The sequence below is a fragment of the Schistosoma haematobium genome, chromosome ZW (assembly GCF_000699445.3).
Source record: "Schistosoma haematobium chromosome ZW, whole genome shotgun sequence".
Classification (NCBI taxonomy): Eukaryota; Metazoa; Platyhelminthes; class Trematoda; order Strigeidida; family Schistosomatidae; genus Schistosoma; species Schistosoma haematobium.
In genome coordinates, this window is record NC_067195.1 from 37,014,378 (window position 1) to 37,037,441 (window position 23,064).

The following is a 23,064-nucleotide window of genomic DNA, read 5'->3' on the forward strand; positions in this document are numbered from 1 at the left end:
TTACTTTGTTTTGGTTTCAATCGGGCGAGGGCGCGTATCTAACTCATCCAGACAGCTGTCCAGCAGTCCAAACGTAGTTTGGATCTTACACTTAGGAGAGACTACGTGGTTCGCATACCCATGCATGGTCACTGTCTATTCTCGATATCCCCATATGGAATACATTATACCATCCTCAGTCCGTAAGTGTTTTTCGAAAGCTATTACTAACATTCGCGGACTTTCATAATAGGATGAGTTAGTATAAACAACGATATGACTTCGATGTAAGGTCCCACAGATTAGGTCCTCATATCATGGGAGTCCACAATATTTGATTTGGTCCATTATCTTAGTGCAATAGATAAGTGCGCCTATACTGACCTACAGCTAAGTCCTACACTGATGAGACCAACCACAGATACGTGAGCTCTTAGTAACCCAGATTCGTTATGACTTTCTTGACTAATTTCTACTTATGTTAACCTATTATTAGTCGATTGATTCATACATACACATAGATTTGTAGCGATAAATAAGTCCCAGAAGCAAACAGTTCTGTTGGTCATTGAAATTGCTATTGACCTCATCATTTTAACTGGATACATTCCAGCTGAGGGTGTTCAGTCATACATATGCACCGAATCATCACTAGCTATGCCATGCTGGTCATAACGTGCAGCAAACTGGCAGCTTAGATCATACACTTCTGGAAATATCGATGACTTTCCAACTGTTCATTCGAAATCCATTCCTGACTTCTAGTTTGACCGAACCGGTAATCATCGACCGGAAATGTGCTGCAGACAAAGGCGTCTTTGAACCCTGAATATCTGTGACACACTTTGTGGTAAGCCAGACGCAATCTGGTTCACCGAACGATTAACGTTGAGTCTCGTACTAGATGTAGAATCGTATATATTCTTACGTAGTGTAATGTGGTTGTTGAATTCCCGATATTTCCGCACATTTAATGTTTTACTCTTATATTTACTCCGCCTGTAGCTCTTATAGGGTTACTGTCGGTTCCAAGTCCGAATAAAGGAGGAGGGTTAGGCAAGGGGTCAGTGACCCCATCCCGTAGAAAACAGCCTTGCTAAAAAATGTCAAACACGTTATGTAATTTAAACCATTCAAACTCTCCCCCGGGATTCAAAGGATCTTTATTCAAAAGAACTGTGACACCCCATGCCGAAAGCCAAAATTCTCCGGAAGTCACGAGGCTGATGCCCCTTCTAACAACCAGGGAATTTCATGGATACAAGATCATCGAAGCATCCTTCAAAACAAAGGAAAGACTTACAACTAAAGTTGTCCAGTACTATATACTCACCAACGATTGTAATGAGATCGATAGTGATTAGTTTTATGAGAGGCTGCAGTCGATCGTGACGAACTGGTAGGGAAAGGTCCTGATCACCTTGATGGAGGAACAAAATACCGAGGTCTTAATCGAAAACACAGGATATGAAGATATCGTGGAGCGAGATGGACTGGAAGAAACACTGGACAAGTAGAGAAACAGCATAGCCTACCTCCGAAACACTGACAGACTCAATGAATTCAAGATAGTTGTCAGCAGCATGTTCCAAGCGTTTGACAACAATGATGGAAGACCTGTAGAATTATGGTCTACTATGACATTAGTACTGCTCTAATAATAGACCTAATCCTAAAATTGTAGATTTGTCATGATATAACTGCCTAATCTATAAGATCTTACGTGGAAGTCACATCATCGTCTACACCAACTCACTTCATTGTAACAATTACAAATGCATGATGAAGAAAAAGCTTGGGCTAGAGAAAGAACAATACATTTAATATGAATAAAAGATACAACGTAACATTCCGCAGGGACGACGCCTGCATGGTCGAGTTATGCCATCCGATCAACTCCAATTTATTCAACCCACTGTTCTTGCCTTTTCCATCGTTAGGTATTTCTTCGCGTTAAATATTGAATATCTATTTTCCGCGTAGTCTCGTTTTCCGCTTTGAGGATCGTATGGTTATGGTCCAATGCTACTACACTACTCTCCCAACAGAATCAACGCGGTGTTGGTTCGATACCAAATTGGATGGGATCGTCGCGCGCCGGAGGTTACCAAGGATAGTAAGAATCCTCCGGGTATTGATAAGCTGAAAGATAAATCAAAAAGGCGGCAGCATCTGGCCGGGAAACACATGTAATAATTTTAAAATATCTGCCTTCATGCTTAAGACGCTTAAAATGAAAACTTGGGTGAAGAATATTTGGGCTATAAAAAATGGGATTACAATAATAATAATAAAACGTAAAATGCGTGTTAATAGCTGCTGATTGATAACTTAACTTATAGGTAGTGAGTATTTTGTGTTTAGAAATATTAAAAGCAATCAATGTTGTAGAAATTTTAGTATTGGTATTAGTTTTGGTTTAAATTATGAAATCAGATAACGATTATGCCGGTAACCTGTCCATATGTGTTGATTTCCAATTGCATCTGTATTAGTAGGCTAACTGAAAGAACAAAAGTATTGCCGTGGAGAAGAAATCCAACTAGTGTTCCAGTTAGTTTGACACGATTTTTTTAGTTACGGGGAGATTTTCTCGACCTCATTTTTACTTGACCGTGGTAGAAATTTAGTAGTACTACTAAAACACATGAATGGTTATCAAAACGAAATTTAAATACGTGAGTGACAATTATGTGAATTTTGTACAGATAGCTAGGAACAAATCGTTAAACATGAGTGTATTCGTAAAAGATATGCTCTAGACTCAATGTTTTGCGTTGCCATAGACTATTTATTTATATTTATACCTGCCGGCTAGTTAGTAGCAAGTATGCAGTTTATCATAAGGCGGAATACGATTTCAGATTGTGTCGCTAAACCTGCTATTAGACTGACGAGGATATGAGATATTTTTGCTGAATGAGCAACTGATAGAGAAACATACTGTAATCATCTGCAATGGATGAAGATACCGAGAAAAACAACACTATTTATTGATAATTATAAGTCATCAGTTTTATCAGTCATATTATTTGACAAACTATTAGTTCAACCCATTGTTCCTGCCTTTTCCGTCGTTAGGTATTTCTCCGCGTTAAACATTGAATATCTATTTTCCGAGTAGTCTCATGTTCAGCTCTGGGGATTATATGGTTATGGTCCAATGCCACTATAGATCTTTATGGAACCACCAGCAGCCTCTGCGTCTGCAGGCCTCAATATACACAACGGAGGAAGCAAGATTCTTAAATTCAACACGGAGACCATCAACCCAATGGCACTTGAGGGAGAAGCTCTGGATGGTGTGGGGACTTTCGCGTGCCTGGAAAGCATCATCGATGAACAAGGAGGAACGGATGCAGACGTAAAGGCAAGGATTAACAGAGCAAGGACATATGGAACTCAAAAACAACTGTCAACCGATATCAAGGTCAGGATCTTCAATACGAACGTCAAGACAGTTCTACTGTACGGCGCTGAAGTTTGGAGAATTACCACAACTATCATCAAAACAGTAAAAGTACTGCCAAACAATTGTTTACGCAGGATACTCAGTGTCCGTTGACCGGTTGCCATCAGCAACAATCTACTGTGGTAGAGAACAAACCAACTTCCAGCTGAATGGGAAATTAGGAACAGACGCTGGAGGTGGATAAGACATACATTGCAAAAACCATCAAACTGAATCATGGGGTAAGCGCAAACTTGGAATTCTGAGGGGGAACAAAAAAGAGAAAGGCCAAAGAACACACTGCGTTGAGAGGTGGAAGTAGACATCAAAAGAACGAATAACAACTGCAAACAACAGGAGAGGTTTGCACATGACAGAAGTCTATAGAGAATGATGGTGAGAGACCTATGCCCCTCCACATGGAGTAACAGGCGTAACTAAGTAAGAACTCGTATTTTGGAGCAGACAGACAAAAGTCTGATGACTGGTATCCTTACACCCTCACTTTCGACTCATGCCATTCTGGCCGGATAAATCCAAGTGTTGGTTGTTCTGCTCAGAATCTAGCTTCCACGAGCACGGAGTGACAGAGTAAGTACTCAACGTATTCCGATCACAAAGGTATTAAGCCTATCTCACTAGGTACGTTACACGTAGTATGTTCACTTGTGGTGTTTTCGAACCCTATGACACATTGGGAAACATTATCCTCAATTTGGAGACCTTTTCGTGCCTCTAGGTAACCCTCGTGCTATTGATAGAAGAAACCAGACAAGTAGTGAATAAGTCCTTATTTTGATCTTCGCGCAGTCACAGTAGAGCGTGGGATTATTTGTTCAGACAAACAAAACCTCTCAACATTCAATATAGGATAATAGGAAATTTAACGCCTATACAAAATAAGGAATTGAATAAATACTTGAACTATACTGTTTCGACATATGCTTAGTTGTTTGAAGTGAACTCTTAACCAACCAACCTAAGGTGTTACAACCTAACCAATCGACGAAATTTAGACCAGCTACTCCCAACAGAACTGTCGCCAAGAACGCGAGGTTTTACAGGGTAACTAAAACTCAAGGGCCTATTTTCACGGCTCTTTTTATCCAACCTTCCAAACTGGTGCAAGCGATTGTTATTTCATATTTGAATATTGCATTTGGCAAACTAGCTTTGTCTGCTCATCGGATTCTGTGCATTATTAGAATCTCTAGTACCATGGTTTATTGTGTCAAAGAGAGGCTTTGCCCCTCGTTATGACCTCAAACCGTTCGAAACTTTCAAGAGAAGCCCGTCGATAAAAGGTAACTGTTTCTATACCACGAGAACCAGACAACTTCAACTGTTCTTATTACCACGATACCTACAGCAAGTCTTCTAGGCATTTCAGTAAATGTTGCAGTTTCCCTAACCCTGAACCTTCCGCCAAGACAAAACTTCTGGAAACGTCCTCGCCGTCACTCAGAAATACTAACTATGTTCGTCTTATAAACATCGCTGACGTGATGATGACAGTACTCAATCGCGTCGATACTTACCCAGAGGCAGGTAGATGTAATTGTATGTTAGTGACCGTCCAGAAAATTCAGTTTTCAGCCTACAGAAAAAAGGAAAACCGATAACTTTTTACAGGAAGATGTATTTTCACCTTAACATAAGTTTAAGCAGGCCCATTCACTGGGTTCTCGTTGTTACAGACATGCCAATACCAATCACTATCAATGACCTGCTACAATAGAGTATTTGCTCGTTTACCCAATCAAATAGGGGTCAGCAGACGAACATACTTAGTTATCTCCTAGTGGAGTCTCATTTTCTATTTGAAGGTTACGTAGGATTGTAACTATACATTATACAGGTTCATAGGTTCAACCGATGCTTGACGAGTTGATGGCTGGTGATGACTTCGTGGTAGCATGTCCAAACAGAAAACCTGACCTTTGTTTTTCAGTGATTCAAAAACACGACATGATTGTAGGCACCAAGGGATAAAAAATCGCGGTCGAATTCCAAGATCATATTAAGCATAACATTAACGTCTGTGGTACTCGCACTCTAGCAAATAAAGTAGATACCATTCTAAATTATCCAGAACCGGCCACAGTCGCGTATTCAGGTGATTGATAATGTTTTATCGGCCGTTCATACAGCGTCGCGCGTCTCTCGTGAGACCACTAACAGTACAACTCAGCAGAAAAACAGTCCTCAATTTGCTACACATATACAATACATTTTTGAGGCAGTCAACATAATTGCAGACGCCTCGTCTCGCATAACTTCCTTGAACAGTTTCCAAGGAATCGACCTTCTTAAACTCACTCAGCTTCAATAAGAAGACAATGGTCTTCAGCACGAGTTATCTTCGACGACCATGAAACTACGGAACGAAAAGATGGGAACAGGTAGGGAAACTACTATATGACACATCTACAGACAGTAATCTTCCGGCCTTACCAAAACATTATCAACACAACGTTTTCAGTAAATTGCACAAACGTCCTCATTTAGGTGTTTGAGCAACCACAAAGCTCACAGCAGGACGATTGTTTGGCCTGGTATCAATAAAGACGTGTGGGAGTGGGCATGCCCTATTGTGAACTGCCGGAAATCTCAGGTGATTCAAAACAACAAATGTCACTTAGGCCCTTTCAAACTACCGACGTTCGTTTCATTCGGATTTGGTAGGACCCGTGCCAGATTTAAACGGACACTCTTATCTCTTGTGTAGATCGTTTCACATGGTGGCCAGAAATAGTGCGATGCGTGCTTCTTATACTGACATGAGGAGTATGTAACGCGAATCAGGAATGTAATGTATAGCAGCAGAAGATTGAGAAGATCAGGAAAGGAAGAACGGGAATAGAAAGCAGTTAGTATGGAAATGCAAGAACGAAGTCCGAGACAATTATTGAACATTTTGTAAATTAATTATTATAGTATGGTACTTCTATTTTACCAAGTAACTCCGTAGTTTCGTGCTAAATATAATTCGGTTGTCTTCACCTGTGTTCTCCTTCACTACAATAGCACCTATCAAAGACATTGGTGCTGAGACAGTGGCCCGCGCTTTCGTCAAACGGTGGATAGGAAGCTTCGGCTGCCCTACAAATAACACTACAGACCGTGGACGCCAGTTCGAATCTGGACTACAATACTAGTAACCACACAATCGTGAACGATCGTCCACCACTCACAAGCAGGATACTGGGAGACTTTTTGTTTTGTCTGGATTCTTTTTATTGTTGCATCAAAACAAATTGCTATCTCTCCCAAGGTGTTTACATATGCGCGTTTTAATTTTTCAATAAAATTTTGTGAAATCATTTTTCTCACTATTGCATATTATCTGTACGCGTGTATACCAGCTTTTTTCCTAGCGCATGTTTTGCGTCCTATACTCATATTTCGACACATAACTATACTTTCCTTTTTTCTTTCCTGGGACTGCTGGAAAATATGAAAAAATGATAGGAAATGCAGTGAGTCGAAACTTTCATTGAGTTTTTTATTGTTATATTGTACCACATTACCCTTACATCAAGTAAGGACGATGAACTATTAGCCACGACTGACTGTTTACTTCAAACTTACTGAATAACGTGAGTTCGGATAATAATTAAAGCGACTGATCTTGTGTCTCTAGATCATATACAATGTTTATGATACTGCAATAATTTTATCAAGTATTTTTGTAAAGACCAGTCTTATATAATGTGTCAAAAACACCACTCTCAAACCTTTCTTTTACATAAGATATCTAACGACTTCATCATGACTACATAATGCTATGTGAAAATGCGTTGGTTTTACGTAGAACATCTGATTTTAACCTCAAGATGGCGCATTTTGGACAGCTTCAGTGTCATGGCTGAACATTTATACATGTTAGACTCAATATTGACACAAGCAATCCTTTTTAAAAAGACTACATCTTTATCTTCATTTTCCTAACTGTGAAACTAAAAGCCGTTTCCCAAATTCTAAATCCTATCAAAAGTTTTTTATTCTGCATCACCTTACACGTCAGACTGTTATAGAAGTAAATTAGTACAATGGCTTCCCAAGAAAACGTTCAGCACGGTCATATCGTTGTTTATACTAACTCATCCTATTATGAAAGTCCGCGAATGTTAGTAATAGCTTTCGAAAAACACTTACGGACTGAGGATGGTATAATGTATTCCATATGGGGATATCGAGAATAGACAGTGACCATGCATGGGTATGCGAACCACGTAGTCTCTCCTAAGTGTCCCCGCGTTGGCCTTTCTAGACCCTCCCAGGGATTCCGACGCCATCAACGATAAGATAGTATAGGCAACACTAGAGCTACCATAGCTGAGGTTTGACAGAATACTACTAGCTGGAGACTGCAGCACTCCATCCTCACTGTCATGTTTAGTGCGGTGACAAACAAGGTGCCCCAAATGGACAACAATGTTCCTTACCTTAGCTACACCGAGGGAAACTACCCAACCATGAACGAATATCTTCAACAGGCTCAATATCTACGAGAGTGGTGGAGGTCAACAGTCGATGCCCATCGGGATATAGTGAAGGACATTATAAAGGACGCTATCCAACAAAACATACCACACGTAGTACATTCGGAAAACGAAGGTTCTGGGTTAAATGGAACACCGAACGCTTGCCGTAGACCAAACAGAGAGCACAGCATACGCGGAAAGTTCTTCCGAAGGACTCCGACAGTAACTCCTACTTGGAATTGAGAGATGGGTGCAACGTCAACGTCCACAAAACTGGGAGATATTTTCAGGCCAAGCCAGTAACTAAAATCCAAACTAACCCCAAATATCTCTGCAGATGCATGACAAAAAGGAAGCCTACAAACCATCCAACCTTCACTATTAAATGATCAAATAGCAATCGTCTTACTAATTCATAGTTAGCAGAGATCTTTCACCCCTAATTCATTGACCAACTACTCTAGGAACATGCATGCGCTTTAAACTTTTCAACTCTGGGTTCTAGGAAGTTTACGACCAACTGCCGTTTTATTATCAGTAAAACCTATATCCTTGTGCCCAGGTAAGTCACTGGGATGTGACAAAATCCGACCTATAATCCTGGGACAGTGCTCGAAGCTCATCAGTACACCAGTAGGTGATCTGTTCAGGAACTTATAAGAGTCGCATCAACTGCCAACAGAATAGAAACAGGGCACTTTCTCTTGAATCTTAAGAGAAAAGACAGAAAAGATCCGTGCCTGTCAGAATAATTTCAATACTATCGGAGATAATGGAAGGACTAGTCAATGAACAAATGAGGGAATACATGGATAGGGATAATATTCTTCATATAGGCCAGCACAGGTTTAGGAAAGGCAGGTCATGTGCAGCCAATCTACTCATAGAGTGAGACAGTCGGACGATTTGCTAAGATCAAAGACACCGTTTCATGCAATGTTCTTCGACTTAACGAACGACTCGAACATGGTAGTGCACGCGTTTCTCATAGAGAGGGTTGCAAAGATGCGTTTTACTTATCCTAGCTCCAAAACACATAGATAATAGGATGTTTAGTACTAAGGTAAAGAGAGTGAATGTGAGCCATAAGTCCTCAACATCAGTAGTTTCACAGAGAACAAATTTACTTTCACACCTGTCTCCGTTTTTTTAATGACATGAATCTATACAGAAGAAGCAACGATCTCAAGGTCTTTAATGCTGGCATTTATACCTCATTTTCTACTTGAAAGTCTTCGGGTCGATGGTTTTATTAGGATTTCACTCAGATCGCGGAGCAGAACAGTTGGAGCTGAAAGACATCATTTCCAACAAACAAGGCTTTCAACATTCAGTGTAAGATAATCGGAAATATAATGCATATACAAAGCGAGAAAAATACTTGGTCCGTGATATTTTGACAGTAATAGTAATGATTTATCTTCAAATAACAATATGTTACATGAGGCTTGACAGTTTACAGACAGGATCATAGTTTTATAGATTACATAGGCTTCAAATAGGCTTCACCCACTTAGATTCATACTATTTGTTAATTTATTTGAACACAACGTTGGTACAAGAGGGCATCAAATACATATGCGCCACACAATTACAATGACGTTGTGAAGAGATAATGTCACGTGCGTATAATGAAAGAACAATGAACATAAATTAGTACATGAGTGAGGTAGTAATAATGACTATTATTATTATTATCGGAAAAGAATTTCAGTTAGATGAAATACAACCGGAAAAAATCCTATCAATTGAAAAGTAAAGTTCATTTTTCATGAAGAAAGTAAAAGAAAGTTACAGCAGGATCGCCAACGGCACCTTTGCAGCCAATAATGGCAATTGTAGAAATCATGAGAAATAATTGAAAAAAGGATTAATAACAAAAACCAGTCACAAAATAAGTTCGTGTTCTCTATCTCTACAAATGGAAGTTAACCTAAACAAGATTATTTAGTCAATACAGTGTTTGCACACATTAGATGAAATCATGAAGATCATAAATATTGACAAAAGTTACTCGTAAACTAGGTTTATTACAATCATTTTCACACAACTATCTTTGTCTATCTATGGATGTCTTCTATGAACGTGCTACTGTGCTAAATCCAAGGTTGCAAGATTAAAGGCAAATAAAATGAAGGGTAAGGCTTGAAATAAAATTCTCTGTGAAAAGTATGTTGTCTTACAGAGGTCGTTTCACTTCACCGCTGTTGGACTTCGTTAACGCAACAATGGTAAAACAGCTGTCTGACCTTGAAGTGCACAGCCTGCTCTATCCGGTGTGAATGTATTTCACTACAGTTCTGCGTGGTTTGCTCATTAATGTTAGGTGTTTTTAGATTTCACTCAAAGTTAATTTCGGGATTGTTGATTTATCCAAATAGTTATGATGTAGCACTGAAACACCGTTCTGCATGTGGTTTGCCTATAGGAAACGTCTACAAAAAATGGTCTCATTCCACAACGTAAGACATAAGTACGTAACTGCCCTTCCTAGGTATTGACGTGTGCAGACACTAATTTAGTATTCACGTAAATGAATACAATTAGGAGACTCAAGCTCCTCATTTTGCGAACAAATGGTCAAAAGCCTACTCTAGTTCTCTATCAGTTGGGCTCTGTTCAGTCTTTTAAATGGATTAATCCATCTGTTGAAAATGCGAACATTAGGTCGCGATAGTTGATAATTTGTGCAAAAGTTCTTACTTCAGGCGGATATGGTTGGTAAGCCAATTACATCTTAGTAGATGTAATCACCTGAAGTCTGATCTGAGTTGCCTTTCAAACAGTACATACATTTCGCACAGTTTTCAAGCTGGGACACATTTTGTGGTTTCTGTGATAAATCCTCTCGGTCGTGTTCCGTGAAAATGGATGGTTGTATTATCCTTCCGTTCCAGTGCTTGAGTACAATTGGATTCAGGCAATTGACCTGTCTAGCATCCCATTCCCGCACGACAGTCGAGCAGTATGATTAGCCCTCACCGATTCAGATTTGTGTAGTAAGGACAGAAGGCCTACGGCATATGTTATTCCTTTTCTAGTATGCTTCTGTGAGTGTCCAGTCTTCTCTTGAAAGAGTCAATTGAAGGTGCGGACACCACTGCTTCGGGCAACAGGTTCCAAGTATTGATGACTCGGTCTGAAAACCTGTATGCCATGGGTATTTTGTTCGTTCTTGGCTTTTCTACTCGCCTGCTATGTCCTCTGAGATGTCCCGATCTAGTGGAAAGAAAAAGAGAGAATAAGTAAGGTCCAAAATCATTTCTCAGTATTCTGTACATCAAAATTAGATCTCCCCTTAGTCTGGGATAGAAGAGAGTAAAGTCGTCCAACTTTTCAAGCCGCTCTTTGTATGAAAAACCCCGGAATTCTGGAATTGCACGGGTAGCTGTCCTCTGTACTTTATCTAAGATATCCGAGTCACCTTTCAAACGGGTTTGCAGCCTGAACGCAGTTCTCAAGCTTAGTTCTCACTAAGGTTGTGTATACTGTGGTGAACATGGTAGTATCTAACTTAGTGAATGTCCGTTTCAAAGCCCAGAGGGTTCGAAACCCCTTAGCTGCGACCTCCCAGCAATGGGCCGTCGTCTTAAGATCATGACTCACTGTCACCCCTAGATCCTTATGTGACCGGACTACGGGTAATGGCACTTCCCCTATGTTGTACCTATTAACTTTTGAATCCCCAAAGTGCATGTAGACACACTTTGCCGCGTTGATAGGCACCAGCCACTCCTTAGACCAGTTTATCATATTATTTAAGTCTACCTGAAGAGCACGTGCGTCTGTGTCTCCAGTTATTACTCACCAGATTTTTACGTCGTCAGCGTATAATAACATTGGAGACTGTACTATATTTGGAAGATCATTAACATACATTATAAAAAGTAAAGGACCTAAGACGGAACCTTGAGGTACCCCACTAAGTACTGGTCTCCAGATGGAGCACTTGTAATTTATTATTACTTTCTGTCTACGATCTACTAGGAAATCCTCTATCCATTTTAATAGAGGTCCGGCAATACCAAGGTTTTCCAACTTCAATAGTAGTCTATTTGTTGGCACCTTGTCAAAAGCCTTACTGAAGTCCATGTAGACAGCATCCACTGAGTTCCCGTTGTCTAGTGCCTTTATCCAGGACTCCGTTGCTATAAGGAGGTTCGTTGTATAAGATAAACCCTTTCTAAAACCATGTTGTTTTATGTTTAGCAAGTTGTTGGTTTCCATAAATGCCATTATGGTCCGTCTAACTATTCTTTCCAATATTTTAACTACAACACTGGTGAGGCTTACAGGTCTGTAGTTCGATGGAAGTTGTCTTGGTCCTGTTTTATGTATGGGAGTGACGATTGTGTCCTTCCAGTCCATAGGCAACAAACCTTGGTTAAATGACATGTTGAGTGTCACAGTCAGTGGAGCCGCGGTATATTGTGCAATGTCTCAAGACTTGGGGGTGTAGTTCATCTGGTCCTGTTGACTTTTCCATGTTTAAGGTCCTAAGAGCCTTAAGCACATCGTCTTGATCGAAGTCCAAGGTTAGCATTTGGTTTGTTGACTTTATTTTGGTTTGGTTCTTTGTCTAGGGGAGGTTCCTGAGTGAAAACTGCCCCAAAATAGTCAGCCATAGCCTCTGCTTTTTCCTGATCTTCCTCTGTCATTTCAGATTCACTTCCTTCTTTAATTAGGTTGGGAATCCAATGATGCATCCTTGTTCTGTAGTTTATGTACGAGAATATTCTCTTGGGCTACTTGAGTGCAGATTGTGCCAGCTGAATATCATATTTTCTTTGAGCTCCCCCGAATTTTTGTTATACAATTGTTTCTTACCGATCTGTAGCGTTCCATCGTGCCAAGGCGGATGGCAACAACCCATTTCTTCTTTTGTTTTAGTAAACGTCGAATATCCCGGCCTATCCAGGGATGACCGTGCTTCTTCTTCTTTGGAACTGTCCAGGGTATGTATGGTCGAGTTACCCGATTGTATAACTGCCTGAAAAGGGTCCATGCCTCTTGTACTGATGCCCTTGAGCCAATTTCCCAGTTTTCAGCCGATGCTGCGGAGTTGATTGCCTCCAATATCTGCCTTCCATATGTTAGGACGGGCCGGCGTAACTGTTTGGCAGGCAATCTCAGCCATGAATTTAAATAAGATGACTGCATGGTCACTTCTCCCTAGTGGTGGGAGAAAAGTAATTTGACGAACGTCGTCACCGTGTGTGAAGACTAAATCTAAAAGAGAAGAAGAGTTTCTTAAGTCATATCTTGTGGGGTTTCTAATGTTTTAAAATCAAGCTAATCCAATCGATGTTTCTAATAGTTTGCATTGGAACGACGTTACCGATGACCCTACTTCTAAGTTAACCCAGTCTATATACGGTGCATTAAAGTCGCCTACTACAAGGCTTTTACCCAGGACTTAAGTTTACTTAGGAGAAAATCATCTGCTACACATTCTGGACTGCAATATACTACAACTAATTCAATATCTTGCCGTCTACATTTCAGCTTACATCGCACCAGTTCACATGTCCCTGAAACACGTGCCACTGTCTCAGCTACTCTTACGGTTAGGGTACTTTCCGTGTACAGGATAACCCCGCCTCACGGAAATTTTTTTAGAAGTACAATAAATCTGTACATGATAAGTGAGTTACCCTGGCTGGGTATCATTTTGAATAACGTTTTCTGAGGAGTCGTTTATTTTGCAGAGCATCTAAAGTAAAGCGTAGCCCATATGATACTGTCAATTGTTTAGTCAGTGTTTCATATCTCCACGTAGTTATTCTTGTTAACATCTACAGGAAGTAATCCGCTCACCATAGTTCCTGAAACTAGCTATGTTCGTGGTTGTCTCACATGTAAGGATCTCGAAGTCATCGCTCATAGACTAAAGTTTTCTCGTTATTTCCCATCAAATGAGATGCCCGATGTAGACTCTCAATTTTTGTGTATTATTTGCCGACGGTTGGGCTGAGTGGAAGCAAATTAATTATCAGTTTATGACGTCATATTTTTTAAGAATGATAGTTCTGTCGGGTCAACACTCATGGATTCTTCACGGCTTCTTGGGAAGGGTCCAAGTGGTCATATCGTTCAGTAATTTGAGGTTCAGAATAAAATCCAATGCTTTAGTTTTCTGTTCTCAATTGTGGTACGACGCAGGACAATATTCATTTTAGTTTTGTTCTTATTATGATCGCTATCTTAATGCTTGCTAGTGAAGTCTCAAAATATTTTCTCATGTTTTTTCACAATATTGTCATTGAGTTTTGCAGCTCATTGTTATTTTTTTATCAGGTTTTGTATGATAAGTGATAGACAAGTAATCGATTCAACCGAATCAAAATGACTTATAATGTCACAAATGTTCAATAGTTTGCGGTTGAATATCTTGATAGTCACGCTTCCAAAATCTTACTTTTGTTATCTTAATTTATTAACCTCACCAAACTAACCGGTTGTGGCACCAGAACTCAGTTCGTATTTTGTCAGGTATTGTGTTTCATAAGCAGTCATTTGTATAACTATTGTGTTTTGAATTATCTTTCAGCTACTATGGAATTTCTGGATATCAATCTGGATGAAGTTGCTTCTGCTTTTCACGAAGCTAAACGTTTTGGGAAAAGGTGATTTCTACTAAGATTGGTAATTCTTTTTACTTCAGATGTAAAGAAGCTCCTGATGGTCCGATTGAAGTTAAACGATGTCTCAAAAAGTTTCCAAAGTTCCAAACATACGTGCTTTTATCAGGTAGCGGTTGCATTCATGAGGTTAGTGTTAACAGCTGAAACTATTGTTAGTTAGGTTGTCTATCCTTCTGGTTATGCACTCAATGAATTGAAGAATCTAGAAAATCCTGTAAGGAATTATCCCTTTACTTTGGATCCATTTCAGCAACGCGCCATTCTATGTATTGAAAACGAACAGTCTGTTATGGTATCTGCCCATACATCTGCTGGTAAAACTGTGGTTGCTGAGTAAGTCATTTGGTTCAGTATATTCATGATTTTTTAGGTACGCAGTTGCTAAAAGTCTGAAGCAGAATCAGCGCGTTATTTACACAACGCCTATCAAGGCCCTGAGCAATCAGAAGTTTCGCGAATTCTCTGAGATTTTTAAAGATGTTGGCCTAATGACTGGTGATATAACTATCAACCAAGAAGCAACTATTCTTATAATGACAACAGAAATATTGAGATCTATGTTGTACAGGTAATTGCCAGAGTTGAATTAATTCTTCTGAATCAAAGTTGATCAATTCCCGCGTTTGTGCTGAAGCTTTTCAATATTACTGATAGATTCACACAATTTTTTTCTAATCATACGGTGACATTTGTACGTTTTCAGGTTTCTGGATTATTAAAAATCATTCGATGCACACCACCCTAATCTATGTCATTACACATGTTCTGGACATGCAGACATACAGTTTATGGTCGTGTAATGCCTGTCGGAGCAGAATAATCATTTAGTGGAAGTAGTTAAACTCTAAGCTTGTGAAACCCAGCCCCTTATGGTTGATGATGCCTAACGAATCTTTGTGCTCGATAATTTCCGTCTCTAAGAGATTACTCACGTCCGGTAGGAACGCTGTGTTAGTGATGCCAACGTACGGCAGTGTTCGGGTGTACCTAATATACTCCATCTAGTATTATCTTAAAACGTCAGTGTTAATGATACCGAAACTAGCCTTGTATAGATAATTTATCCAAAACAGTCTGTATTCTATGCGAAAATTCGAGAATATACATTTTCAAATTTAAGCGAATTGCTGATTTTTTTATTCTTTCAACACTTCTAGCCCGACCGAAATCAAATTAACACTTACTATTGTGGCGACCACTAACAACCTAGTTTAATCTATAGAAATGTAAATAAACATATTTTGATCCTTGATAATGCACATAGCTCTGAATCGTTTCCAGTGGTGCAGATTCACCCACTTGTCTGCCTCTAGGTTTTTAGTTTTAAAATTATATCATACTTTCCTTGTTTCATTCTCTAATTAGGTTGTATTGTTTAATGTTTCCTACCACAACCGATACGGTTACTAGTCTTGTTTTGATAATGTCATCTTGTGCTGGTATGGCTCAACAACGTGAACCGATCCACATATGTGCCAGGTTCTTTGCTGTTCCTGACTATTTGCTTTTATGTATTCTCTACATTCTTTTTAGTCCCAGCTCTTATTTTTAAAGGTACTTCATGTCTGTATGATTATTTGAAGGTGGCTGTTAGAATTTTCGTAATCAAGTCTAGTATGAACGAGTAATTTAATCCAAACAGTTTGTTAGGACTAAAGTACAACTAATGATAATTCCGAAGAAAATCAATTGTGTTAATTTTTCATTTCAATTAATTAATGTCAAAACATTTTCTTGAGCATATTCAATAAAGATGCAAATGCAAATTATCATTCCTAGATGAACACTGACGAAATAAAATGTTAAACTTCGTAGTTTTTAAAATGTAGAATATGGCTTTCAGTAACAATTTTAATGCACTTGTGAAATAATAGGAGCAAACGATAATAGGCTTTTAAAATTCTTGATGACGTGTTGGTACTGATTTACTGCAGGGCCTATGAATGAGAAATAGCATGTGCTAGCTCATATCCCAAAAAAAAATTTATGAGAACTATACGTCTTCAAAAATGCGCTAAGTAAAACTTATCATCCATGTATTGTTTGTTTCGAATCATTTTTAATTTGATGATAAATACTAACGGAAAGTCGCATTAGTTTCGTAGTTGATTTTGATTTTTCACAGTATTTTTACATTATGAGGTGCATGTAAACAGCCTAGTCGAAATAACTCTTAATAGGTGGATTGTATTGGTATTACTTACCCTGTTACTCATTAAGTGATATTTATTTGTTCTTTGGCATCATATTCTAGAAGCTCAGATGTAACTCGTGAGGTTGGCTGGGTTATTTTCGATGAAATTCATTATATGAGGGAAAAAGAACGTGGTGTTATCTGGGAGGAAACCATCATCTTATTACCTGATAGTGTTGGGCTTGTCTTTTTGAGTGCAACAATTCCCAATGCTCGTGAATTTGCTGAATGGATAGTGTTTTTACATAGAAAGCCTTGTCACGTTGTTTACACTGATTGTCGTCCTGTTCCATTACAGCACTATGTTTACCCATGTGGTGGAGATGGAATTCATTTGGTAGTCAATCAGAACGTAAGTTTCTTAATATTCTCATTTGAAAATGTTTATCTCCCGAATGATATAACTGATAAGTACTATTTTAATTTTAGTTGATCTTAAAAGTTTATTTGGTGGTGACTTTCGATTGATGGTAATAGTAAATTGACAATTCATTTCTAAGTACTTATAGCTACAGTTTAAAGAAGTTTAAACAACGCATTTCGCTAAATATTTTGAAGACAGTTGGATCTTTTTAAGTCAAAGTAGAATACCCTCATCATCATATGTTTATTAACAAACTGTCTGACACAAATAGATTTAATTGCTCGTCTTCTGAAGAAGAGCCGTTGATTCTCAGTTTTAAGGTTCAGTAATCATGAGTTTGCTGAAGTTACATACTGTGCAGCGTTGACATAACAATCTTAGTCAGCATATTCACTTCGTGCATCTTTCTAAGTATGTAAACTATGGTAATTTTGATTTTAAGATATGGTTTGTAAGCGGTTAATGGTAATCTAACGACGTAAAATGAGTTCATATTATTTTGCCCAGTTCTTTGTCCTTGCTTTCCAAATATCGTAATTCGAAAGTTTAAATGTGGATAATTAGGAAACTCGTTTCCTTCCCTGAAACAATGGGCAAAGTTCCTTTAGTGTTGATAAGACGAAGTACTAGACTACATCTTTTATTAATAATTCTAGTACTTATCTAATAGTCACATAGCCATATAAAGACGGTCAAAATGAAATTTCATGCTATCTCAAAGCCGATTCTACACCGTCAGATTGATAAAGGATCCAAACTACATGCGAAAGTTTGCTCTCATTGCTGTTTGTCGGATGCCGTTTTTTCTTAACGTGTGTTCGTTTATGCTGCTATGTGATATGTTCGTGTATTGCGTTTATAATTCGCTGCATCAATTTCAATGCTGTGAACGAAACTATATCTATTCTCCTTTTTTCCTCCTCACTAACTTGAGTAATAACACCAGTTTAGTGGACAAAGCATTTTGATGTTGACCCAGTTTGTCGATTGCATATCAATTAAAAAGTGATTAGAATATTTGAACTGGCTTTTTGTCATTTAGATAAATCATGGTAAAAAATGTACTGAAAGTCCATAAACAATGTTCTTACTGAATAATAACTTACTAAAGTAGAATTGGAACTTAATCGATACTGATCTGCTTCTCATAACTTGTAATTGGAGATATTTAGGCATAGATTTTTATCTGACTATTCTATTAACTTTTTGAACATTCAGTCATTCTGTTTCTGTAGCTATATGCATTGTTGACTATGATGATGTGATCATAAAAATTCAGTTAGACCCATCTATATTTTTTAGTTAATTACGTAATATTTTTTGAGTTTGATAATAAGCTGTATCCAGATTAATTAATTATAGGGAAAACACAGTAGTCTTCATATGTCACGAATGATGCTCTCAATGTCCATATAAGTAGTTTCTAGCAGTCAGTCATCATGTAAAACTTAGAAATTTTACACTACCAGGCTTGAATAGAAGTCTTTTGTTTTTTCCTTTTCACTTGTGCTTATGTTGAGAGTTAAGATAATAGATTACGTGCACAGTTGGCCCTAAACAATTTTGCTGTTGTGTATCCCTAACAGGTTGTTTCGTTTCGTTTCTAATCGCTTGTTTTCCAGCGTGAGTTTATTGAATCTAACTTCAATCTTGCTTTAAATACTTTACAAAATGCCGCTGGCAATTCGATTTCTGATATGAAGTCCCGTGGACGTAATGGTGGCAGCACCCGTAAGTTGAACAATTTCTTTCTAATCGCGTTTTTATATTTATCGCGCACTCATGTCTTATAACTGGAAACGAAGTTTTCACGCAGGAAATCTCATATTTTCTCACATATTGAGTGCAGAACTCGGAAACGGTTGTTGTAAACTGATCTAAGGTCTGTAAAACGCACGATCTCATAAGGAAACAACAAGAATCCTCATGTTCTTGTTGTTTTTCTCCCAGTGATCTTACATCTAATCATGTTTTGAATGAAGTATTTTAATGTTTTCTGTTTTAACCTTGATATAATATTAAAACCTTAGTTTACAAAACAAGCAAGTTAACTTTTAAACTTCAGAATAAATGTTTACAATATTCATAGAGTAAAGATTTGAGGTTAAGTCATTAGTTGATGAACTATTATCAGAATGACAATACTACAATATACTGTTTAGTAAATGTGTGTACTGATATTCGACTAATTTTTTGAAGGTAGTCTGCATTAAGTCGTTGAATACCAGCTAAACACTGAACATTTGTTTCATCTTAATGTTGTACTCGTCATACTCATATGTCATATTTAGGGGTGTAGTATTCAATAAACACAATTTCACATCAGTGAACATGATGAGTTTCCGTGTACCAAATTTAAGTCTCTGCTTACGCTAAATTACTTGTTAATTTTAATATTTGTCGGAAACTATATTTTTTGTAACAAGTGAATTGCCTTTTTATTTGAGATTTGACTCCTATCAGTCACATTATGTTTTCTTCCTTCAAATTATTATCAACAGTTGTCCAGTCACTTTTAGGCTGTAGCATATGTACACAAGGTCATATTTGCTAGTATGACCTTATCGTTATAACAAAAGTTTATTGTTACGTGATTCATTTTTGGTGCCTTGTTTCTAAGGTTCTCAACCATATTGCTCGAAGTTAGTCAAGTTGGTAATGGACCAAAATTTGGAGCCACTTATCGTATTTTCATTTAGCAAAATGGATTGTGAATTCTATGCAATGCAACTAAACAAGATGGATTTTAGTACACGTAAGTGTCACATTTTGTTACTGCATCGCTTTTAAAACTCCGAAACAATAATTTCTCCGATCTAAAATATATTATTCGTTTGTGGAGAATTCGTAGATACAAGTAGATTAATAATACTGAAGAACGAAAATCTGTATTTTTAATGGTTGGCAAATTCTATCCAGGATTTGGAATTCTACATTGGCCTCGTAGCAGCTTGTACTATAGGGTATACGTTTAAGTAACCCATATTGATAGACACAATCTCTGGAGAAGTAGTGTTGTTCTTCAACGTTCCTTTGCTTTCTGAATGTTTGTGAAGAAAGTATGGCTTACCGTAGACAACTGACGTTTTGATTTTGATCTTTGTTGATCACACCCATTATGAATGGTCATCCCTGCGTAATATTTGTTAAACTTTTCATGTAAGATATTTGGTAGTGATTTGCATCTGTCATCTACTCAGTTTACTCAGTGAACTTCAATAAAATTTAGGGGACTTATAGCGACTCAGTTTTTATGAATCGTACAAACCAAAACGTGGCATCAGTTTATGAAGTCATTAACTGTTAAAATGAGCTTTGTAGGTTGGTAAGGTTTACTTGGTTAAGGTCCGCGTGACTATCGTAACCAGTGGTTAAAAGCTGTTGATAACATGGCTCAGATGTATTCACTGTTTTATCTTCCCTTAATTCTTGAATCCCTAAACCTCCTTATACCTTCTTTAAGTATCATTATCAACGTTTGACTTGGTGATTTCGAATAAGTTGACCATCGAGTAAATTTTTAATAATGGAAATAATAATGTACTCGTAAAAACCAAGTAAGTGGAAGATTGAATTTCCGACCTTCGCAACTTTGTATAAACCACTTTTTCAGAGTAGAGATAAATTAACACAAGTTGTATAAATAATAGGAAGTAGAATATTTTATCGAAGCCAAAATCAAAATGGGTCTGATTATGTCAATCTGATGTCATTACGGTCAAGGTGTTTCTGTGTGAGACATACATGTGTATTTATGTATATATTGTGAGATGTAGAAAATAGGGTTTTTGTAATGTGGAACAGTAGGGTTACAAATATTTGTTTGCTAATGGTGTGAGACTTCCCCGCAAATATTCTTAGAAATACACCAAGGTGAAATTTCTTTTAAGCATCATTGCATAAGTTAGGTTGAATAATTCCAAATAAATTGAGCATTTGGTGGAATGATAATGATGAAATAATGATACGTTTTTCATATCCCAAAAAGAATTCCTGACTTTTAATGACTTGATGTGAGTCGCTTCAGAGAATAAATGTCCTTTTGTTGAATAATAATAAATTGGTTGAAATATCATGGGTTGGTACTGTAACTCTACCATGCTGTCAGTCAGTCAGTCAGCTACAACGTAGGACCAGGCATATATATGCATCGGTCCAAGTTGCCATACCTCATTAACACAACAAGATGAACACCGGATTCATAAAAGTAGTTGATTCAGAGGTGGTAATATATAAAAGAAAGATTGCAATAAGGATATAGTACAGGAAGAAAGAATTAGTTCGTAGAAAGAAAGATATGAAGTGATTTTAATCTCTTAGTTTGAGGGCAGACAGAGAGTGTATACACCGACGCCATTGTGATCGATTCTAAGCCATGTCACCAAGAGTCTCCAACCATTGGTTACGATAGTCACGCGGACCCCAACCAAGTAGTCTGCATCTCTCAACATGGCTCAGACTACAAGTTAGTGACTTCAAGCACTGATGCCACGTTTTGGTTTGGCCGCCCCTAACTTTCTTCCAACCATCTCTAACACCGGTTAGCATTGCACGTCGTGGTAATCGGTGTTCGGGCATACGTAACACGTGGCTCAATCATCTCAGTCGATGAAGATTCACAAGCTGATCAACTGATTTACCATCATTCCCTAATACCCTGCGTCTAACCTCACTATTACTTATCCGGTGATCCCAGCAGATGCCAGCATTATTTCTGAGGCATCTGTGGTCAAATATTAGTAGCTTACGAGTACCTTCTATTCTTAATGGCCATGTTTCGCTGCCGTAAATTAAAACAGAACGGACTGCCGCGCAGTATACTCGTCCTTTTATTGATAGACGGATATCTCGCCTTCGCCAAAGGTGACGCAAGTTGGCAAAAGCCAAACGAGCTTTTCGAATCCGTGCTGAGATTTCGTCAGACACCAACCCATTAGGGCTGATCAGACTTCCAAGATAAGTGAAGTTGTCAACGCGTTCGACTACTTCACTCCCTATCCTTAGTTCAGGTGTTGACGCAGACCAGTCCTGAAGCAACAACTTGCATTTAGAGGGAGAGAAGCGCATTTCAGACATTCTGGCATTGTTGCTTAGTGTTACCAGAAGACTCTGCATTTTATCAGCGTCCTCACCAAACATGACTATATCATCTGCGTATTCTAAGTCGATAAGTAGACCTCCTGGATGGAGATCAATACCCGAGAACTCAGTCGACGAGAAAGTTATTTCCATCAGTAAATCTATGGTGAAGTTAAACAAAAACGGAGAAAGTGGACAGCCTTGACGGACACCACTTGAAGTTGTAAAAGCAGATGACAGTTCGCCATAAGCTCTCACTCGACTAGTAGTGTTCAAGTAAAGAGCCTTTACAAGGTTTATGTACTTCTGAGGTACGCCTGTCGATGACAGACACTGCCACAGAATCTCGCGGTCTACGGAGTCAAATGCTGCTTTTAAGTCAAGAAAGACCACCATTGTCGGACGTCGATAAGTATGCCTATGTTCTAGAACCTGACGAATGGTGAATATATGGTCGATGTAGCCATGACCAGGTCTGAAGCCAGCTTGATTCTCTCGTGTTTGCAGTTCACGAGTCTTAGTTAGGCGTCTGATAATTATCGAGGCTAGTATTTTCGATACTATATTAGTTAAACTAATCCCTCTGTGGTTGTCACAGGATGATTTTAACCGTCTCTTATATATTGGGACGATAAGTGATTGTGACCAGTTAGATGGAATAACGTCTAACTCCCAGATCCTAGCTAAAATATTAGTCAACCTAATCGCTAAAATTGGACCACCAATCCATCTGGATCAGCTGCCCTTCCTCGTTTCAGATTAACCATAGCCTTTTGAACTTCTGCTACAGTTGGGGGACCTACTTCAATGTTCCATTCACACTGTCTGGGAATGGAGGGTAGTTGTAGAGTAGCTGAAGGCCAGTT

The 23,064-nt window shown here is 38.4% G+C and overlaps 1 protein-coding gene across 2 annotated transcripts in view; it reads left to right on the plus strand.

Moving 5' to 3' along the window:
- The first annotated feature begins 10,049 nt into the window (after positions 1-10,049).
- LIMA1_1 (LIM domain and actin-binding protein 1) overlaps positions 10,050-23,064 on the plus strand; it is a 39,910-nt gene continuing 26,895 nt past the window's right edge. The window contains exons 1-7 of one of the 2 annotated variants that reach the window (XM_051211263.1): positions 10,050-14,543; positions 14,582-14,687; positions 14,722-14,894; positions 14,932-15,129; positions 16,816-17,107; positions 18,742-18,850; positions 19,740-19,874. In XM_051211263.1, the coding sequence (XP_051071298.1) occupies positions 14,473-14,543; positions 14,582-14,687; positions 14,722-14,894; positions 14,932-15,129; positions 16,816-17,107; positions 18,742-18,850; positions 19,740-19,874 (1,084 nt within the window). In that variant the 5' untranslated portion in view covers positions 10,050-14,472. Of the gene's footprint in view, positions 14,544-14,581; positions 14,895-14,931; positions 15,130-16,815; positions 17,108-18,741; positions 18,851-19,739; positions 19,875-23,064 lie in introns of both variants that reach the window. The other variant, XM_051211265.1, reaches the window with a different exon arrangement.